We start from the raw sequence: 18,413 nt of genomic DNA, 5'->3' as shown, positions 1-18,413 counted from the left end.
CACGAAATGGAGATGCCAGGACACTATGGAGGGGGTCTGCAATTTGGCACAGGTAGAAGAGAGCCATCCTGGATGCATCCAGACATGGGAACACACCAGAAGGGACAGGCAGGTAAACTCAGCTTCTCGCTGCTCACTTACCAGCCCCACACCACCACTGCTCTGTCTGATAAAAGCTCCCCCGTGCTGAAAAAGCTGTCCTGTATCTCTGCGGGCATCACCCCTGGAGGTAAAGGCCGCAGGGGTGAGGGGTTAAGTCTTGTAGACTCACTGGAAGAGCAGCAGGGTGAAACATTGGTTTCAAGGCTGCATCTGGCAAAGAGTGGAAGATCAGAGCCTGGAGCTAGAGGACGTGGTCTCCACGTGCCAAGACTGCAGGAAGCTCAGCCTACAGGTCCATGATAATCCTCAGCAAAGCCAACGCTGATATCGGAGTGCAAAGGTGTGTCCCCCACATCCAGCTCAAGGTCTTGAGCTTCACAGCTCTGAGGAATAAACATTTTACCAACAGGAACAGTGAAAAAAGAAAAAATCATCCCAAGTCACAGGGATAGGAGATACATTTCTCATTTCCTTGACTATGATTTAATGAGACTACGGAGTATTGTAGCTGCAGTGATGGCTACAGTACTACACCTCGGAGTTTAAATGCAGTTTGAAGCATGAAGATGGGGGAGAGGGCAAAGAGGTAGTATTTAGCTTTGTCCTTTGAGAAAAGAAATAAGGCACTGATACGGTATTCTTTAGTTTTGGTAGCACAAGCCAGCTGGTTACAGAACAAGTAAATTTAATCCAGAATAACTTTGACTTTTAAACTACTAAAAACCAACCCACCCTAAAACACAACAAATCGCATACCCACAGTGGGACTTGAACTGAAATGCGGACAGACGCTTCTCTATAGCATCATGGAAACAGCTCTATCATATACAAATATATGCACACTATATACAAATCTGACCCCAACTTGAAACAGATTGATGCTAGCTTTGTCATTTGTATTACACAACCCATTCCAAAACCCAGTTGAGGACGGTTATTTATTTTCTAAGCTATAAACACTGCCGGCAAATCAATTTGCCCTTTAGATTAGAAGCTCGGATCGCATTTGTATAAATATCCTGTTGCAAAGAGGAAGACTTTATTACCACTGTAACTGGCAGCTAAAAACCAATGAGTGCCTTAACCCTTAAGGAACTGTGTTCAGTAGAAGAAGAACATACTCCCCAGGCGGTCGCTCTGCAGAGCACACCTATGTCCACACGTGTCTTATCATACAGGAGGAATCTTTCTGCACATCAGGTCCTCATATTTCATTCTGGGTGAAAACGAAACTGTTTAATAAACTTTGACCATTAAGGTACCATATCTTCCTTTGATCACTAACACAGGCCACTGTGTTTTTCATAGATCAGTTGTTTGGACAGTGTGGGAGTGTTTTGAGGTCTGCATTAGCAGGATATTTACACTTGAAAACATACCGATGATCCAAACCAAGGACTAACATCTTTAATCAACCATAAACTGCCTTCCCTAGTCCTGACCTGACACCTCTCCGGGTGAGAGCAAGGAAGTTTCGAGAAAGAAAAAGAAATTAATGAGCTGTTTCCAGGGACAAACTCATTCCTTCCCTTCCCTTGCGAAGGTCTTGCTTACATGGCAATCCACTTCCAAGAGGTATCAGAAGTCACAGAGGGCTTTGCTGGTCCTTCCACAAAATCAGCACTGCACCTTAGAAACAAGCCCACGTGCAGGGCTTAGCTGTGCATCGGTACCACCAAAGGGAAGAGAGCCCAGGCTGTGCAGCTCCTGCCTGCTGAAAAACTAAGCGCTCCCTCAGACGTGGCCAAGGTGGGACAAGCACCTGGAAGCTGACGTTGTCTTCCTCAACTGGTGCTTTGGCAAATCTCCCCGCTTTCTGCACGTACCAAAGCGGGGGAAAAAAAAAAAAGAAGAAGAAAAATCCCGCCCTAGCCTTCAAACAGCACAGTCTCTTAAACTCGGAGGGGTCAGAAGCTGAAGGGCAGCAGCACCCAGCGGACGTACCACCCGTTCCCCCTCCCGACGTCAGCCCCTACAGCCCACAGCCCATTTCAAATCCCAGAGTCATCCCCCTCAGAGCAAACCAGACGTCACCTCGGCCTTGTTTGGTGAAGCCTCTTCTCCACACAATCTGAAATGCATACCGCTGACGGCTTGGCCACAAGCTTGACCTACCCTGAGGATTTCATTAATCTCTTCGCAGTGTCCCACTGACAACTCCAGCAGTTTGTGTTATGACAAAACGTGGCCGTTAGCTGCGGTTTGGTTATAAAACAAAAGCCTAGTTTCTAGGCACTATTTTTTTTACCTTACGAAAGGGCGGAAGGAATGGGGAGATGAAAATATTACTGACACAAGTGAGTCAGTATTAAAATGTTTTCTTTTTTAAGAGAGAATGTACTTAGACCACACTGTCCTCAACGTGCGTTTCACTGCCTGGAGCCTCCGCAAGTATCGTTTTCATGTTTCTGATGACTTTCAACAAGGAGAGGGTCAAATTTCTCCCCGAACGTTATGCTATTTCAATCAGCATTGATCTCTGATCGTTCATGCTCTCTGCGTACACCCCTATCTAGGAGACAGTCTCAAATGGGCCCATATAATCCTTGCTTTTAGCCTTGTCTACGGTGGCAAAAATTAGTTTGATAATTCAGTAACTGGTAGAAATTTTAGCCTCAGGCTTGGTGTTGTTTTTAGCCGTCAGGGAACAGCCAGCAGTGCCTTGCGATTCTGCGCAGCAGCGTGCACATCTGGGCTGGAGTCACACGCTTATGCTCTCACTGTCCAGATGAGCTTTTTTTTTTTCTTTGCTCAAGAATACTGAATTAAGCCACTTCATTACACTTAATCGGAGCCAAGGGATACTTCCAGGCTGTGAGCTTTGGTGAAGATCTGTATTTACCAAATCTTTCTTTTATCTCCTGCCATCCCAAACTGATTTCTTTGAGAGGAGCAGGCAGGTTTCTTTTTCTTTGTATTTTTTCCCTCAGAGATGCACACTGCCTTTCTCTTGTGGACTGCTGGTTTAAATCCATACATGCCAGCTGCCCTGTTAAGAATTATTTGCACCCAAAAGCATTTTATTAGCTACCAATAATCACCTCAGACAACTGTTAACCTCATAAAAGCCAAGATTATCGTGGTGACTTTGAACTTTCTCTTGAGACTGCCAATGTTGACTGAACAGGCACTTTCTATGGCCTTCAGAGATGAATTTTCCTGACCAGAAGGAATATTTGTCAGCAGAACAACATGAAAAAAAGGTGCTACTTCAACTCCTTCTGTTTCACCTGCTAGTTCACCAGCTAGAATTCAAGATCTGTTCAGACTCTTCCTTATGCAATAAAATACCATCGAATGTCAGGAAATATCAGGCTGTTATTCAAACCATTAGTCCAAAGGAAGTGTGACACAACTTTTTTTAGGGTTTTTTTTTTAAGTCAAAGGCAGCTGCTATTTTCTGGCTCATAAGATGTCTGCTAAAATGCAACAGAAGCCTTACAAATATTTAGCAAGTTCCTTCAAAAAATAATGCTCTTTTTTTTTTGTTTTTGGTAATTTAACCATCTAGTGTTCTCAACAGGAAAAGAAAACATTATATTCCAAATTAATCCACTGAGATAAAAGGGGGAGAAAAAAGCACTTTGGATTCCGCCCCCCCCCCCCCCCCCCCCCCAGTAAAAGGAAGTAAGTGAATTGATGATCAAAACCCAAAACGACTTGTAGAATACAGCTCCGTAAAGCATACCAGAAGAATCTGAGGCATTTTTCCTCTCCATGTAGAGATATTAGTGAAGAGCTAAATACAACTTTTTAGTATTTGTAAGAATGTTTACAGGCCAAAGTCCACCCAGGTCACCAACGCAGCTGCATGTTTGAATCTATAGCAGCAGCAGCCTAGAGAGTCAGAACCTCCTCTGAAGGTAACAACCCTCCTCTGAAGGTAACACTGAAGAGTGGTAAGCAGCTTCTAATATCTTAACTGTCTTTTAACATCTGCATATTTTTAATATACAGATGACAACTTATATACGCCTTTTATGTACAGATACATACAGAGAATACATACATATGCATGTATTTCTAAACAAGCACGCATGTTTTCATATGTGCCGTTATATTTTACATGTACATGAAAGAGTCCTTTAAGCTGAAAGGAAAAAGGGTGGAAAAGGGCATGTCCTTTTTACAACTGCAAGAATCTGTGAGCCACGTTTTGGCTGTCTCTGTGCAGATGGTGTGACAAGTCCCACAGACTCATCCAAAGTTTCTTTAGCCAAACATCTCCCTCCTTCCCAGCAGTAAAAATAAATAAATAAAGAAAAAGAAACAAAAAGGGAGCCTTGAGGGACTGGGTGAGTCAGAGGTTAGTAATGAACTACAGACACTCATCCCTGGGTCAGTGGTTCACACCTAGCCCATGTCAGGAGGGACAGTGAATCGCTGGCAGTCTGGACCTAGAGGAAGCCGCTCTACGATTCCCAGTCCCTACGGCGGGATCCCCTCGGCACGGCCACCGGCAGGAGGAACACAACAGAAGGGAACGGAAAGACCCAAATTACTCACCGGCTCTGGAGAGAGACCACCCTGGTGACCCCCATCTGAGCTGCTGCCTCTGCTCCATCCGCAGGGAGGTCTCTAGCACCCAGAGATGCCCAGCACGTGCAGACACCAAAGTGCCCAGTGCCAAAGGACACGCGTCACAGCTTCATATTGCAATCTGATTTTGGCATGTTTCTGGCATGGTATATGAAACAAAGATATGAGGTGCCAGCATCCTTGCTGTACACAGAACTAACAGCCGCTTTTGGAACAAAAGGCTTGCAAATTTGTTAGGAACAGGGTACGTCAGGGGCCGTATCCTGTGCTTTTATTCTCTTTCCCGCAATGCATTACTTGTTTGCTCAGTTTACCCTGAAAGAAGGTTATATACATATAGAAGTTGACAGCTGTCCTGAGAAGGGGTAACCTTAGACCTGATATACTCTGTGCCCTGCTTTGGTGACCGACCCAGAGCAGCGTATCGATCGCTTCCAGAGACACTTGGCAGAGGTTTTCCTTCAGCTCCAGAGGTGGGATCTCTACTTGTGAAATCTAAAACAGACCAACGCTCACTATTTTTTATTCAATGTGGCTACAGATGAACAATACAGCTAACATCTATGAAATCTGCATGACCGTCTGGACTTCCATCAGCTCTTCAAGTGGGTACTGACGTAACATCCTAACCAGCAAGCACTTGACCCCAGGAGGCACTCCAGCAACCCGCAAGTCGAAGTGCAAAGGGAACACTGACCTTTTAAAACTAACACCTTCTTCCCCATCACTTATATATCCAAGTATTTCTCTCCATTTCCCCAGAGGCCACGCTCCCCACAGAACAACCGTTAACTATTTGACGTTGCCCTCACAACAGCAAATCATCGAAGGTGGATCCCCCCAAATGGATCAATGGAAAGGCTGGAGAAATAAGGATCAGAAAGGAAAACACCCCGGAAGCCTTCACAGAGGAAAGAAAAGGAGATTTTTCAAACACTGCTGTTTCCGATTTCTTTTTTTCTGCCTGCAGCAGAAGAACAGTTACAGTCCTGACACGTTTCAGCAGAAGTAATGAAACACTTTTGTACCACAGCATTACTCTGACATTTAATTGACCACGTATTTCCATCTTTTTGCCTTGCGCAATTCCCCCCATCAAAAACATTACCCTTTTTAAATTAACCACTCCATTTACACTTGTCTGGATTTATGTGTCACACTGTGTATTTGGCCTCTCTCTCTTTTGCCTCTCATTGCCACTGAAGGCCCAGGAGTGATTTTGTACCTGTGGTCAGCATGCTGAATTTTCTTCTGCTTTATTTACTTTAATGTAAGTTCACCTGAGAGCAGGTCGAGTCTGCACGAATTACCAGCATTTTTCAAACAAGCTATGCTTTTTTATGCTGGTAGTATTAAGTTGAAAGGGGATTTCAGTACACAAGAGCAATGCCAGCATAGTAACTTTAGTTTAAAAATCATAGAATCACAGAACAGTTTGGGTTGGAAGGGACCTTAAAGATCACCTGGTTCCAACCCCCCTGCCATGGGCAGGGACACCTTCCATTAGACCAGGTTGCTCAAAGCCCCATCCAGCCTGGCCTTGAACTCTCCAGGGAAGGGGCATACACACCTTCTCTGGGCAACCTGTTCCAGTGCCTCACTACCCTCATAGCAAAGAACTTCTTCCTTATACCTGATCTAAATCTACCCTCTTTCAATTTAAAGCCATCACCCCTTGTCCTATCACTATGCTCTACTGCCTCACATCAGATTCTTGCTCTATTTAAAGACAACACAAAGGTTGCAGCTGAGCAACACCCGGGGCTACAATACCGTGGACTTTTCTCCAGCTGAGGTCCATTTTGCACTCTGCCATGCCCATTTCTCACAAGGAAAGGACCATGCAATAACATAACTCCGTTAATGTGAACAAAACTGGTATTTTTTCAGCAGTCCTCTCAACATGAACACACAAGCTCGGCCTTTCCCAGGACAGCAGCTGGTGGCACAGAGCGAGCCCCCTCTTGCGTACCTGTTCTGATGTTCCTGCAGCACTTGGTAGATGCTGATAAGGAAAGTTTGGTTTTTAAAGCTCCCCACAACGCAGTCTTTGTAGATCCGAAACTCAGCAGCTGTGACGGCCTCGCCCTCAGGAATCTGAGACAAATTAAACTTGAACTCCTTGTGGTGCCGCTGGTGAGGCGTGAACTCCTTGTCATACTCAACTGCAGATGGGAAAAGGAAAGAAAAGGAGAAAAAGGAACCGTGACTAAAACTTAACAACAAAAGATTTCCACATACTGCCACCTGTTCCTTCAAAAAAACAAGAATCCTATTTTTTCCTCCAAAGATAGCCTTGACAAGTGCCAGGAAAGCTTATACAGCTAAAGCCTTTCAAATACAGTACTCAGAAAAGATGAATGTTCACCTTCTCTAGCCAATGCCTTTGAGATTTCCTATTTTTTAAAGAAAAGACAGCTTTGACAGGTGAAATATGACCGTGCATTTTGCTCCTGTGTGAAACTCTGAAGCTGTGACTGCCCCCAGCATTTTCCACTTGTGGATCTCCATGTTCTTCACAGCATTTCCTTAAGCCTCACAGCCCTCTTCCAACCAAGGAGCCAATTAGCTCCATTTTGCTTTAGCACATAAAGACACAGACAGAAGTAAATGTTAGCACCAGGTCAAACCAATTCCCTAGCTGTCCTAAAACCCACTGTTTTCTGGCTCCGGGGTTTGTGCATTAGCCATCAGGCTGCCTTGTGAGCAGAATAAGATTAACGTGACATTTATTTAAAGGCTTAAAGTTAACCAGAGCTCCCCTTCCTTTTGCAGCAGCTTATTTGAGAATGAGAGCACCGAGGAGTGACCCTTTTTGGTTTCTGGCCTTAGCCTTCCTCAGGTACGCTATCAGGTATAGAGTTTAAGATAGACGCAAACCAGAACCCCTCCTTCTTCAGGCCTCAGGATTTGCATTTTCTCTGTTTGAGGCCCCCTTTGCAAACTCTACTTCTAGTCCCACTCTTGTATTACTTGATTACATTTTGGGTTAGTCTGACTTTGATTTATTGTTCGTTATTTCTTCTAATTTTCTATTAGAAATTGCTTAAAACATTAACATATTATATAAACATACAAAATTACATCTTTAAAGCCCTGAGGGGAAAAAAAATAAAACCAAAAAACCGTTCCCACCACTGCAACTGAAGGAGTATGTGTCAATGATGAATAAGTCACCATTATATTATCGTTAGGGACATGATTACATTCAGAGAAGGCGGGGAGGGAAGTACAGATCCCTTTTCACGTTCATCTTTGTGCTCACTTTTTGTTGCCCCCCCCCCCTTAATGCATCAACTGCAAAGGCGTCCACGAGACTACCCTCACAACATCCCATGAGGTAAGCAGCAATCCCCGTTTTACAGCTGGGATACTGAGTCACCGGGAGAGTGACTTGTCCAAGGACAGGCAGCAGAGGCTCACCACAGAGCCAGGAACGATGGCCAACGTCCTTGAGGTTTGTTGCTTTACCCACAGGTTACCTCCCCGGAGAGCAGATACGTCTCCCGGCCACTGGAAACAGCCCACGGAGATTTTCCCCTCTACCTTTCCCGACCGCCTGTTCCTCCTCATCCCCCGGTCCCAGTTTCATCTGTGTCCTCTCCCTTTCCTTTGGCAGCCCTTTCATGTGAGCTGCCTCATCTGGCTGGGTCCACGTCCTGGCTCCCTGCGAGACAGTTAGTCACATCCTTCTCTTTGAAGCTCGCCTGGAAATCTTTTCACCTCCACATGACTGCTGCTGAGCATTTTGTGGGACACCACACTTGGAGATGCTGCATTAAGAGCTGCCACGGGGCGACCAGGCAAACTCGCAAACCGCTGTCAAGAGTCAGACGCTGCTGCCAATATTGGCAGTCTCGCATTGCATCTGTGTGAGCAGTTTAGATGCCAAATGACTGACAAATGCGGGTGACTGGACCCTATGCCTTCCAGAAAGAGGGTGGTAACACCCAGCATCTCCATCAGAGATTGCACCACGGCAAACGATGGTATCGCTGACTTCCAGTGCCACCTAGGAACTACCTCGCTGGCCATCAGTTATCAGCAAACTGGGCTTCCCTTTGAAGCACACACCCCTGCATTTAATTGGGAATGACTCTGGCAACGATGGACTGGTTGGTGTGACGCGTGTGTACGCCTCCCGAAAAGGGGCCCAAGCTGCTCGGTTACTCCCCACCCTGACGCAAGCACTGCAGGACACACTTCCCAAAACAGAGTGGCCATGTATTTTCAGAAACTCGCAAGCATCCAACCAACAAGAAACTGTGTTTGGCTGATTGCAGCAGAACGACGTGCCCAACTTGGCCTTTTTACTTGCTGCTACAAGACGAGAGGATGTAATTAATGGTGAGGGAATGTCTAAATCCACAGGTTTGGAGAGACATGCCTATGAAGCAACAATTCTCGATTTAGAACTTGCAAAGTCCTTGCTTGTGAGTGCAACGACCAGCTGAAACCCACGTCCCCTCCCGCACCGTCACGGGGACGAGCTGACCTGCGGGCAAGATGCAGCAAGGCGGCTTTCCCCTGGGCTCACGGCTGTGGATGATAAAGGAGGCTCAGGAAGAGCAAGGGGCAGAACACAACCAGGATGAGCAGCAGAACCCCATCAGGGTGCTGGAACACTAAAATTACACTGGAGTGAAAGGAAAAGGAAACATTTGATGCTTCCTAACAGCTATGGCCCCGTATCAAGCTGCGATGTGGCCTCTCCAAGTACGCAAGGGAGAGTGCGGAGCCGTCCCACCTGGCACGGGGCTCAAAATGAGCCCGGACATCACTTTTTGTTGTTCCTTTCCGATTTCAGGTCAGCTACGGTGGCCTTGCTTCCACTACAAAATATGCAGTTTGAAAGCAATATAGCCAGACTCTAGTCCTTCAAACCAGTATTTTCCCCTACCCCTCTTCTAGAAAGTCAAACACAAGCCACAACATTAAGAAAAACCCACCAAAACATCTACCACAGAGCATCAAAAGTAGCTGCAGGTACAACACTTGACTCCAAGTACCCTTTCCCAGTTTATAACTTGCCCGATATGTTTACAATAGTATTTTCCTGTTTTTTAAAACTTTCTTCCTTTATCCCCGTCCTTATCCAAATACCCCGCACAATCACAGAAGCTGACTAAACTGATTACAGGGGAAACATTCAGACTGATTTCATTGTCAGGCTTGGCAGAATAAACAATCTGAAACACACAAACAAGGAAACCTTTTTTTTAATCCTTCAGATTAAGTCATTTAGCTTTTTCTGTTATAAGAAAGGCACGTTCAGAAAGAAATACTGTTAAGTTGATGGTGTCCTCCTCAGTTGCGTCCCTACAACATCACAGGATGGAAAAAAGCCTACATTAAGCTTGTATGAAGCAAGTATAAAAGTTTAACGAGTTGGAAAGTTTTTCTGGTGATGTATCTTCCCATGATACAATGGAGGGTGGTTTTTTTTCTTCGTGGGAGTGGTGAGATATTTAAGTTCTATATACTCATTGTCACCCCATCAAGTTAATAATCAACTGTTTTCATTCAGCAAGACAGCTTAAAAATATAAAATGCCAACAGTTCTTCTCTGGGGGCTTTTTACCCCCTGGAAACTGTTCATTTTTAACAAAGAAATCTAGTTTTAGGAACAGTAAAATTTGGACAGGCAAGATCCAAGCTGCCGGTTCCCAGGATTACCCAGTCTGTATTTCTATCGCGTTACAACACATCAGATGACCTCGTATTCAAAATGCAGACAGCGCATGCCAAAATGCAAAGCAACAGCAAAAAGGAGAAATCATTTCTCAAGCTGCTTTCCAATTTTTTTTTTTCCCCACGTGAATTTGTTCAGGTCAGTCTGATCGGTGACATGTGAAATCCGAAGCTAATTTCCGTCCGAAGATGGACGCGTGCATGTCCCATCTTTGCAAAGCCCTTGCAGGGAAAATCAGGCAGCTCACAGCCGGGGCAGGTTGAAAGTGAGAAGCCCTGAGTAGTGCTGGCCTCCCACAACCTCTCCCCAGTGCTGGCCGGAACGTCAGGACCAAGCCAGGCAAAACCAGGGATTGGAGGGTCATGACAAGAACTATAGCCGTATAAAATTCATCCTCGCGGTCAGACTGTATTATCCTGAACATTATTATTCATTTGCCGGAGTAGCTCCTTGGAGATTAGAGATCCAGGCATGCACGTACCAGGGCGAGCTGGGAAAGGAGATGGCAAACAGAGGTTTTAGCCCATCGCGGGTGCACGCTCTCTGAGCCAAAGGGACTGTCTGCTCTGCATGCAGGTCTCTGCCCCCATCCTGGCTGGGGCTTCTGCCGCTCCTTCGCGCTCGCAACACAAAGGAGAGACTGAGCTGTGGACACTGGGAGTACTTGCCCCTGAGTTTTCAGCACAGCTCATTTCTGAGCAGAGTGGCTGAGCATGCACAAATGGTTAACAGAGACGCTTGCCAGTAGCTCTTTACATTCCCCTTAGCAAATATTTTTAAATGCTATACAAACACAACACTATTGTTGAGCAGTTAAAAAGGCAAGAATGGCAAAATTAGGGTTACTGTGGTTTTGAATTTTGTGTATTCTAATTCTAACCCAGTGTTGCAATAGCCAATTTCAGCACAAAATGTCCTTGGTTTAAAAATAGCATACTGCTTACAATACTTGTTACTTTAAAAGCACTGCACCAAAAAAAATTAATTAAGAAATTAACACAATGCATCTATTTTGGTAACTATACCATCCTACTTCCATTTGAGAGTGTCACATACACCTTGGACCAAAGGAAATGTAACCCTAATGACAGTCATGGAAATAAACTCTCCTCGTGCGTAGGAATTTTCAGCATTTCTTTTTGGATCTAAAGTAACTGGTATGCAGAAATAACAGACAGCAGTCTTTCCCAAGTAAACACAATTTTCACCCAGAACAGTAGCACCAAATGTCAGGATATTCAGTGTTTTTCTCCAGTTCTCAGCTGTTGAGAAAAGTGTTAGGTCAGGTGCTCAGGTGAGAATCTCAATGGTGGTTTAAGAAAGTCTCTAGCTCATACTCTAGGAGCTAAAGCCAAAAATACTAACACGTATACTCATAACCTAAGTAATTTTTTTTTTTTAATAAATTGTCTATATAAATAATTATAATTTCCATGACAACCTGGCTCCTCTGAGGGGGCAGAGAAGGAGCGGGGTCACAAATGAGTGAGATACGATTACTCGGGATGGGACATTCTGCATCTGTCCTGTCCCCAGCAGGGCTGAAACTTCTGAGGAATCTTTTGCACCCCAAGATCTTCAGTGATGACTTGGTTTTGCAGGACCACTGCAATCACACTCCAGCAAAAGCAAACAGTATTCATAGCCTGCTTATGCGAAGTGAATTTTGCACAAGTGTTCATGAATTCAGTCTGAGTACAAATACAAGCCATTCCTACTCATTTGTTCTCAGCCTTCATACCTGACCCCCTCCCAATAAAATGAGAAAGCCCTTGAAAACTGGAGTTGTTAACAGGAGATTCACCACCATAGCTACATAATAAGCACAGGGGCAATTTCTCCGTTTTATGTCACCAATTTCTGCATTAAGTCAACAGCATTTATCACATCTGGAGCAATGAAGCAGTGGATTAGGCCTCAAATACTTTAAGCATTACCACAGCTCCAACAGTCCCCTCTCATAAAAGGACCATGTACATATATGCCCGATCTACTGCTGCAACCTTACAGCTGCATCACTGGAATTTCTTCAATAATAGCTGTCAATAGTTTGCACAGGACAAAATTTATGTAAGCTTAAAAAAAAACCAAACCCTCAACCTTGGTCACCGTTGCTGTAAAAAGAACTAAAAGGCAGTAAGAAGCAAAGTACAGGGCGGGATTAATATAGAAGTTAGTAGTACTTTTGTAAGACAAACTGATACACGGTGGGGGAGGACAGAAGGCAAGCTTTCAGGCATGCAAGCCTTTCACGCATCCAAGCTGAGGGATGTCCAACTTCAGTGCAAGACTCAGTCTTCATTTGGGTCTTAGAATTTGCTTCCTATTTCACAGAGAGTGCTTACCTAGACCATCAAACACAGGGATCTACGTGGATGGGACCTGCAGCACATGTTTTTTACTCTGAAAAGATGCCCAGGATATGCCTGAAGTCTTGTCTGTACTTTCCAAATCTATCAGGTCAATCTAAAAAAAGACACCAAGTCTCCCAAACAGTCCTGCCTCCCTGGCAGATGATCACAACTGTAGAAGCAGTGTTACTATTAAAGATTAAATCTGACCTTTATTACTAAAATAAACAGTATTTCCTAAATACTGTGTAAAAAAGAGCAAAGAGTACAACCCAAAGAGTACAAAGTACCAGTTCAATGTCTTAAAACTGGAAAAACAGAAGACGAAAAGCCTTCACGCGTACTTTCTGCTGGTTAAAAAAGAAACAGAAGCTAAGTTGTACTGAGCGGACCCGCAGGTGCAACAGCAGGCCAGCAGCAAAAACAAATGGCTCCTGGACGTAGTGAGGATGCATCAGGGAAAGGATTGTCGCTGCGTGGTTTTCACACTACATATAGTAAGTGCCACTGTCAGTTGGATACCAAGCTAAAGAGATGTGCGGTCTGATCCACTGCAGTGGCACCCTGAATCCACTGCTGTTTAGAGATAGGACTGACCACTTTGTCTTTACAGTAAGGACCCAAAAGAAAGCAAAACCTTCCCGTTCTCCAAATTTATTAGCACGATTTATTAGCAGATTTATTAGCACTCCATTTCACAAATAGCGAGCAAGAAAATTCTTTAAAATAGAAGAAACTCAGGTGAGACATCAAAATAAAAGGTCTGAAAGCAAATCCTCCCCTGCCCAACACACACAAGGGTCGGGGAGATCCTTTCATCCCACCTTGCTCTCAGTCCAGCGACTTCAAATACCTTCCACAACTGCAGCAACTCTACACAGCCCTTCATGGTCTTTAAGAACAGACTGCTTCTTTCTGTCACCCCGATTGTGGTGACAGATCCATCCCCAATATCAAGCACGTTCCCTACTGCCCCTGCTGCCACTCTTCTACATGCCAGGTCTCCCCAGGTCCCTCCCTCTCTCCTTGCCCCCTTCTGAAAAGCTGAATGAGCAAAAATAACTAATTTTAAAAAAGGAGCAGTCCCTCTACCTCCCAGACGTCTCCCCCGGATTTGCAGTACAGCATCCCCAATAAAAAGACCAAGGTTTGTTCTCATAGGTAAGACCATGTAAAAGCTCACTGGCCATCAGTAATGAACTTTCTCTGCTTGCACTCTTGGTGATAAAAAGCAGTTTTTAAACAGAAAAAAAGTCAAGATACTTATGGTTGAATCTGGCACTGCACCTTTTGTTGACCCCTCTGGGTCCAGCTGAGGAGCTCTAGAGACAACAGCTAGCTGTGCTACCATAAATATCATACAATGGGAAGTTAATGCCTAGACAGCTTAAAAATAAGAAGACGATTCAAGGTCAACAAACTCCAAAAGGGTGCTTTCTTCGAAACAGCTATAATATCACATCTGGGCTGCCACAATATAAAGTGGATTTATTCCACTAACTTCAATGGAGCGATGCCAGTTTACATCCCATGAAGACCTGGCTTTATGCTCGATAGCCGTGAGTGCCAGAAAAGAATGACTCAGAAAAATAACCCATCATTAATCCAATCCCAATGTAATTATGGAGATTAAATTTAAACAATAGCAAATCACTCTCTAAACATAACACTCTACAGAAGATCTTCAAAGGAGGGGGGCCTTTTATTTTTGGACAAAAAATACAACTAAGCTCTTCTTTGTTTCTTTGTGCTGGGAATCAAGCTGGAATCAGCTTGTAAGATCAGATTAAAACAGTTGCACAACAGCTTCCTTTCAGGATTCTTGAACCAAAGGCAGTCTAAATATCAAAATAATGCACTAACCAAATATATAATACCCACGGGACACTAGCAAGTACTAAAAGGCATTTTCACAGTATCCACAAAGATGCCTACTGTATGGCCAGTAGAGCTTTTCCACTCTACACTGGGAGGCAGGCGGCAGTGGGGACCAGCCTTGCTCCAGCACTTGATGGGAAGAGCTAAAGCGAAGGTGAGGAGGAGGAGAGCCCTTGGCAGAACACTCGCGAGGGAGCCAGGCCTCGGAGGCTGACTGCAGGCCACCGGCATCTCCACCGCCAGCACTCACTTTTGGGCTTCCTGTGCTGTCCCCCTTGCAATAACAGAGATCGCTTTGCAACTGCAAAGGCAGCCGCCTCCTACGTCCCCTCCCCACGGCTTCCAAACACAAATGTTAACAAAACTGGTATTTTCTTTCCATATGCTGGCACATACGGCAGGTCCCTGCACTGAAAACAGTGTTGTATCTTAGGAAAACAAAACATCTTTCTGCTTAAGAGAGGCCAAAAAGCTTTATCAAAGGCACTACTGTTTGCATTTTTGTGGCAATATTAATGCAGTTCCCACTGAGAAGTTGATAAAGACCCTGACTGCAAAAACACCCCTCTGGAAGAAGTGATCTGAAGCTATTTCTGTATTGAGTTTCCAAATAATTTATGATTAAAATAATATTATGCTTTCCAAAAACCATTTCTACTTCACAGCCAGGTTTCATGCAAGCAGACCCAGCTTTCGGGAAAGAAGGCGATGCTGTCAGCCTGGCGGCAGGGACACCCGATAGGAAGTGCTGAGCAGCTACACACGTGGAGGGAAGAGGATGCTCCTACTGCTCCTGTTTGCTCCCTTGGGTTTTGTTTACTCCTGCACCCATGTCCACACAGTAACTGCCTGGGACACTTAAGAGTCACCCGTGGAAATCTTCTGCTTGCGGCGTTTCCCACCCTCCAGGCTCGCCACAGGTCACGCCACATTTCCTGCTGGCATGACAGTCAGCATGCAGCTCCCTGGAAGCGCGCAGCTGCCCCATGAGCACCAACTGGGTCTGGAAATGTTTTCAGGATTTTTTAAATGGTGTAGCAGTTGCCTGGCTTATCTTGCATCATCTCTCAAAATTATATGCCCTTCCACAGGAATTTAAGGCAGTCCAAACCAATTCACTTGTGCGTTTGAGCTAAATTTCAAAACCAAGGTTGTGCAAACTGGGAATTTTTTAAAAATTTATGGGCATTTCCCTCTGCTTTTTTCACAGGGGAGGTTTTGATGTTTTTCAGTAAAACTGTGATCAACCAGCAGCAAGTAGGAAAGCAGGCAATGTGAAAATGTTTGCAAGTGAAGCTCTACGCTTTCATTTTGTTGAGCACTCATCTCAGCATCACAGGCATGTTTCAGCTTCTTATTTAATAGCCCAGCTGAGAAAGATATCTCCTGAACACAATGCAATCACTCCCTGTAAAAATACAGCCCGGAGTGCTAAAGGTTTTATAAATTATTGAAAAGGTTTAATCCAGCATTTGAGACACCAATACACCGAAAAAATCAGCCACGCTTCAGAGCTTGTCATGCTGTTCCGAAGCCTACACCACCACACTGTAGCGGCAGCATCGCTGAGATGACTTGTGACTCCAGTGGACACTGTAAAACGCTGTTGTGACGCTTAATATTTAGTGTTTAGTATTTTTACACAGGGCTCGAATTTCAAATGACTGCATTAAGCAGCAGCCAGCCAAAGGACGACCGAAGAGCATGGGCTTTGGGGAACGCCCTTTAACGGAGACATGAGAGAGCACGAAGGACACCAGACTTGGTATCGGCCAGAGAAAAGAGAAGACATGAGAAAGGAGGAAGCCCTGCACCTAAGGAGGACAGAAAGTGACAGCAGGGATAAAAAGAGTATAATCATGGTCTGGAGATGCCACGGGTTCCCAACGTTCAATGCAACTACAGAGCAAACGCTCTCCAGGAAAGTCGAGGCGAGAAGACACCACAGCTCTGAAGACTGAGGAGAGCAAATGCATGAAGTGTTTGAAGAAACATGACATATTTTAAAGATTATTATTCCTGGTCACGTATATTTGTCTAAGGAGCAGTGTGGCTTGGCAGTGAACCCCCCCTCGCTGCCTCCATTTACTGGGTGCCGCCTCGGCACACCGATCTGGAGGAAGCGGCTCCAACGCATCACCAGGACGGGAGGCTCCCAGCCACCGCTGGGATGGGGCACCACCATGGCACCAGGACAACCCCCTGTGCCGACTGGAAGAGCCAGAGCCTTGGAAGACACTGAGTTACGCAGAAACACCAGAGCACCCTTGCTAAACCCACTATTTCTCTTGCCGCCCTTCTTACTTATCACTCCTTTCTCCCTGTCCTTCTGCCCTGGCCGTCCTGCCGGGCCCCCTGAGGGCTCAGGAGAGGCTCCCTCGGGCCCGGGGTGAGGGGGAGCACGCTGAGGGCTCGTGCCGCAGCCGCGACTCGTGTCGGTTCCTGCTCGTTTGCACATGATGAGGCCTCACAGGGGCGATGGCGGCAGAGCCCCCAGCAGGGGCACGCCACCACCAGGCAAGGAGGCCCAATGGGCGGCACGGTACCCGCCGGAGGAGCCCCGGGGGGGGGGGCCTGTGGTCCCAGCAGCACGGCTCTGTCGGAAAAATCTACTTTCAGAAAGCTCTACTCAACACCTGCGTGGTGTCACGTTTGGTCCTGGGGACTGGAGGAGACCCAAGGCAAAGCAAACCCTCTTTAATGGAGACGTGAGGAACCCCAGCACCGGCTGCCCTGATCTCCTCCCACTCTGCTGAATCACCTGTGAAGGCAGACATGGCCTCCATCCCCCACGGATAACGAGGAGCCTGACTGCCCACAGGGTGCGCATAACCCTGCTCCCCAGCATGCTCTCCTCGTTGGGACAAATTAAAGGGCTGGGAAGGAGAGTGAAGGACGAGGAAACAGGGATAGAGGAAGGAAAAGGAAAGTTTTACCACTTCCACAGCCTTCTCCAGCCAAGACAGACGGGCTGTGAAGCCCCTCAGGGCTCTCACTGCGCAACTCTAACACATCGGGGAAGCACTCAAGAGCTGTGACCATGAAAACTGAAGAAAACTTAACAAGAGACACAAATCCCAGAGTATTTTACAGCAATTACAGCCATGTGAGGTAACTGTTCCTCTTTCCGAGGCAATAACATCTTGCAAAGCACTCTCCCCACACTTGCCCTACGTCACGTTTTGTCCGCACCATGCACAGTTCCCCACTGAGGCAGGTCATGGCCTTGCTCCATGCCCTGCACAGCCCCAAGTTCACACTCCTCCATGAGAGCCACATTACGTGGGACCAGCCATGCCAGCTCCAACCGAAGCTCCCTGCCGCCTGTGTCACACCCGCCAGGAGCAGACGCCTGTGGAAAAGCAGAAGGAGGCAAGCCCACCCAATATGTCCCCAGAGCCTTCTCCTAGCAAGCACCATGGTGTAAGCCTGGCACCACATGGAGCTTGGTTTAGACAAGATGAGCTCTGGGCACATTCACCCTCCACACAACTCACAGGAGGGATGCAGCCGCAGTCAACCAGAGGGAGCTCCTGGCATGCCTCAGTCGTAAAAACAGAGGTCTCCTGCCCTACCAAACCACCAAAATCCCATTTTTTAATCTGCCCACTGGCCACGCCAGCAGGGTGCGATTTGGGAGGTGACTTTTTTACCTCTGAAATCTCATCCGCTGTCGACCAATATAACGATGCTGCAGAGAGCCAAGCAGCCGTCAGACATTTAAAAATTTGCAGCCGCTGTGGGCGGTTGGAGCAGAGGTCACAAAATGGTCATTAATAGTTTTACCTAACCTGCAGCGTTTCAGCTTCTCAAAACACGGCTTTAAAAAGAAAAGAAAATGACATCACGCA

General features: G+C 45.9%; 1 protein-coding gene across 1 annotated transcript in view; it reads right to left on the bottom strand.

Moving 5' to 3' along the window:
* Positions 1-18,413, bottom strand: part of BMP6 (bone morphogenetic protein 6) — a gene marked incomplete at its 5' end in the record, with an annotated part of 93,501 nt that overhangs the window by 18,992 nt on the left and 56,096 nt on the right. The window contains one exon of the mRNA XM_082327650.1: positions 6,614-6,806. Within this exon, the coding sequence (XP_082183776.1) occupies positions 6,614-6,806 (193 nt within the window). The remainder of the gene's footprint in view (positions 1-6,613; positions 6,807-18,413) is intronic.

This window comes from Platalea leucorodia, assembly GCF_965183815.1.
Source record: "Platalea leucorodia genome assembly, chromosome: 1".
NCBI lineage: Eukaryota > Metazoa > Chordata > Aves > Pelecaniformes > Threskiornithidae > Platalea > Platalea leucorodia.
Note: the sequence above shows the minus strand (reverse complement) of the source record. Positions and strands in the feature narration are given on the sequence as shown.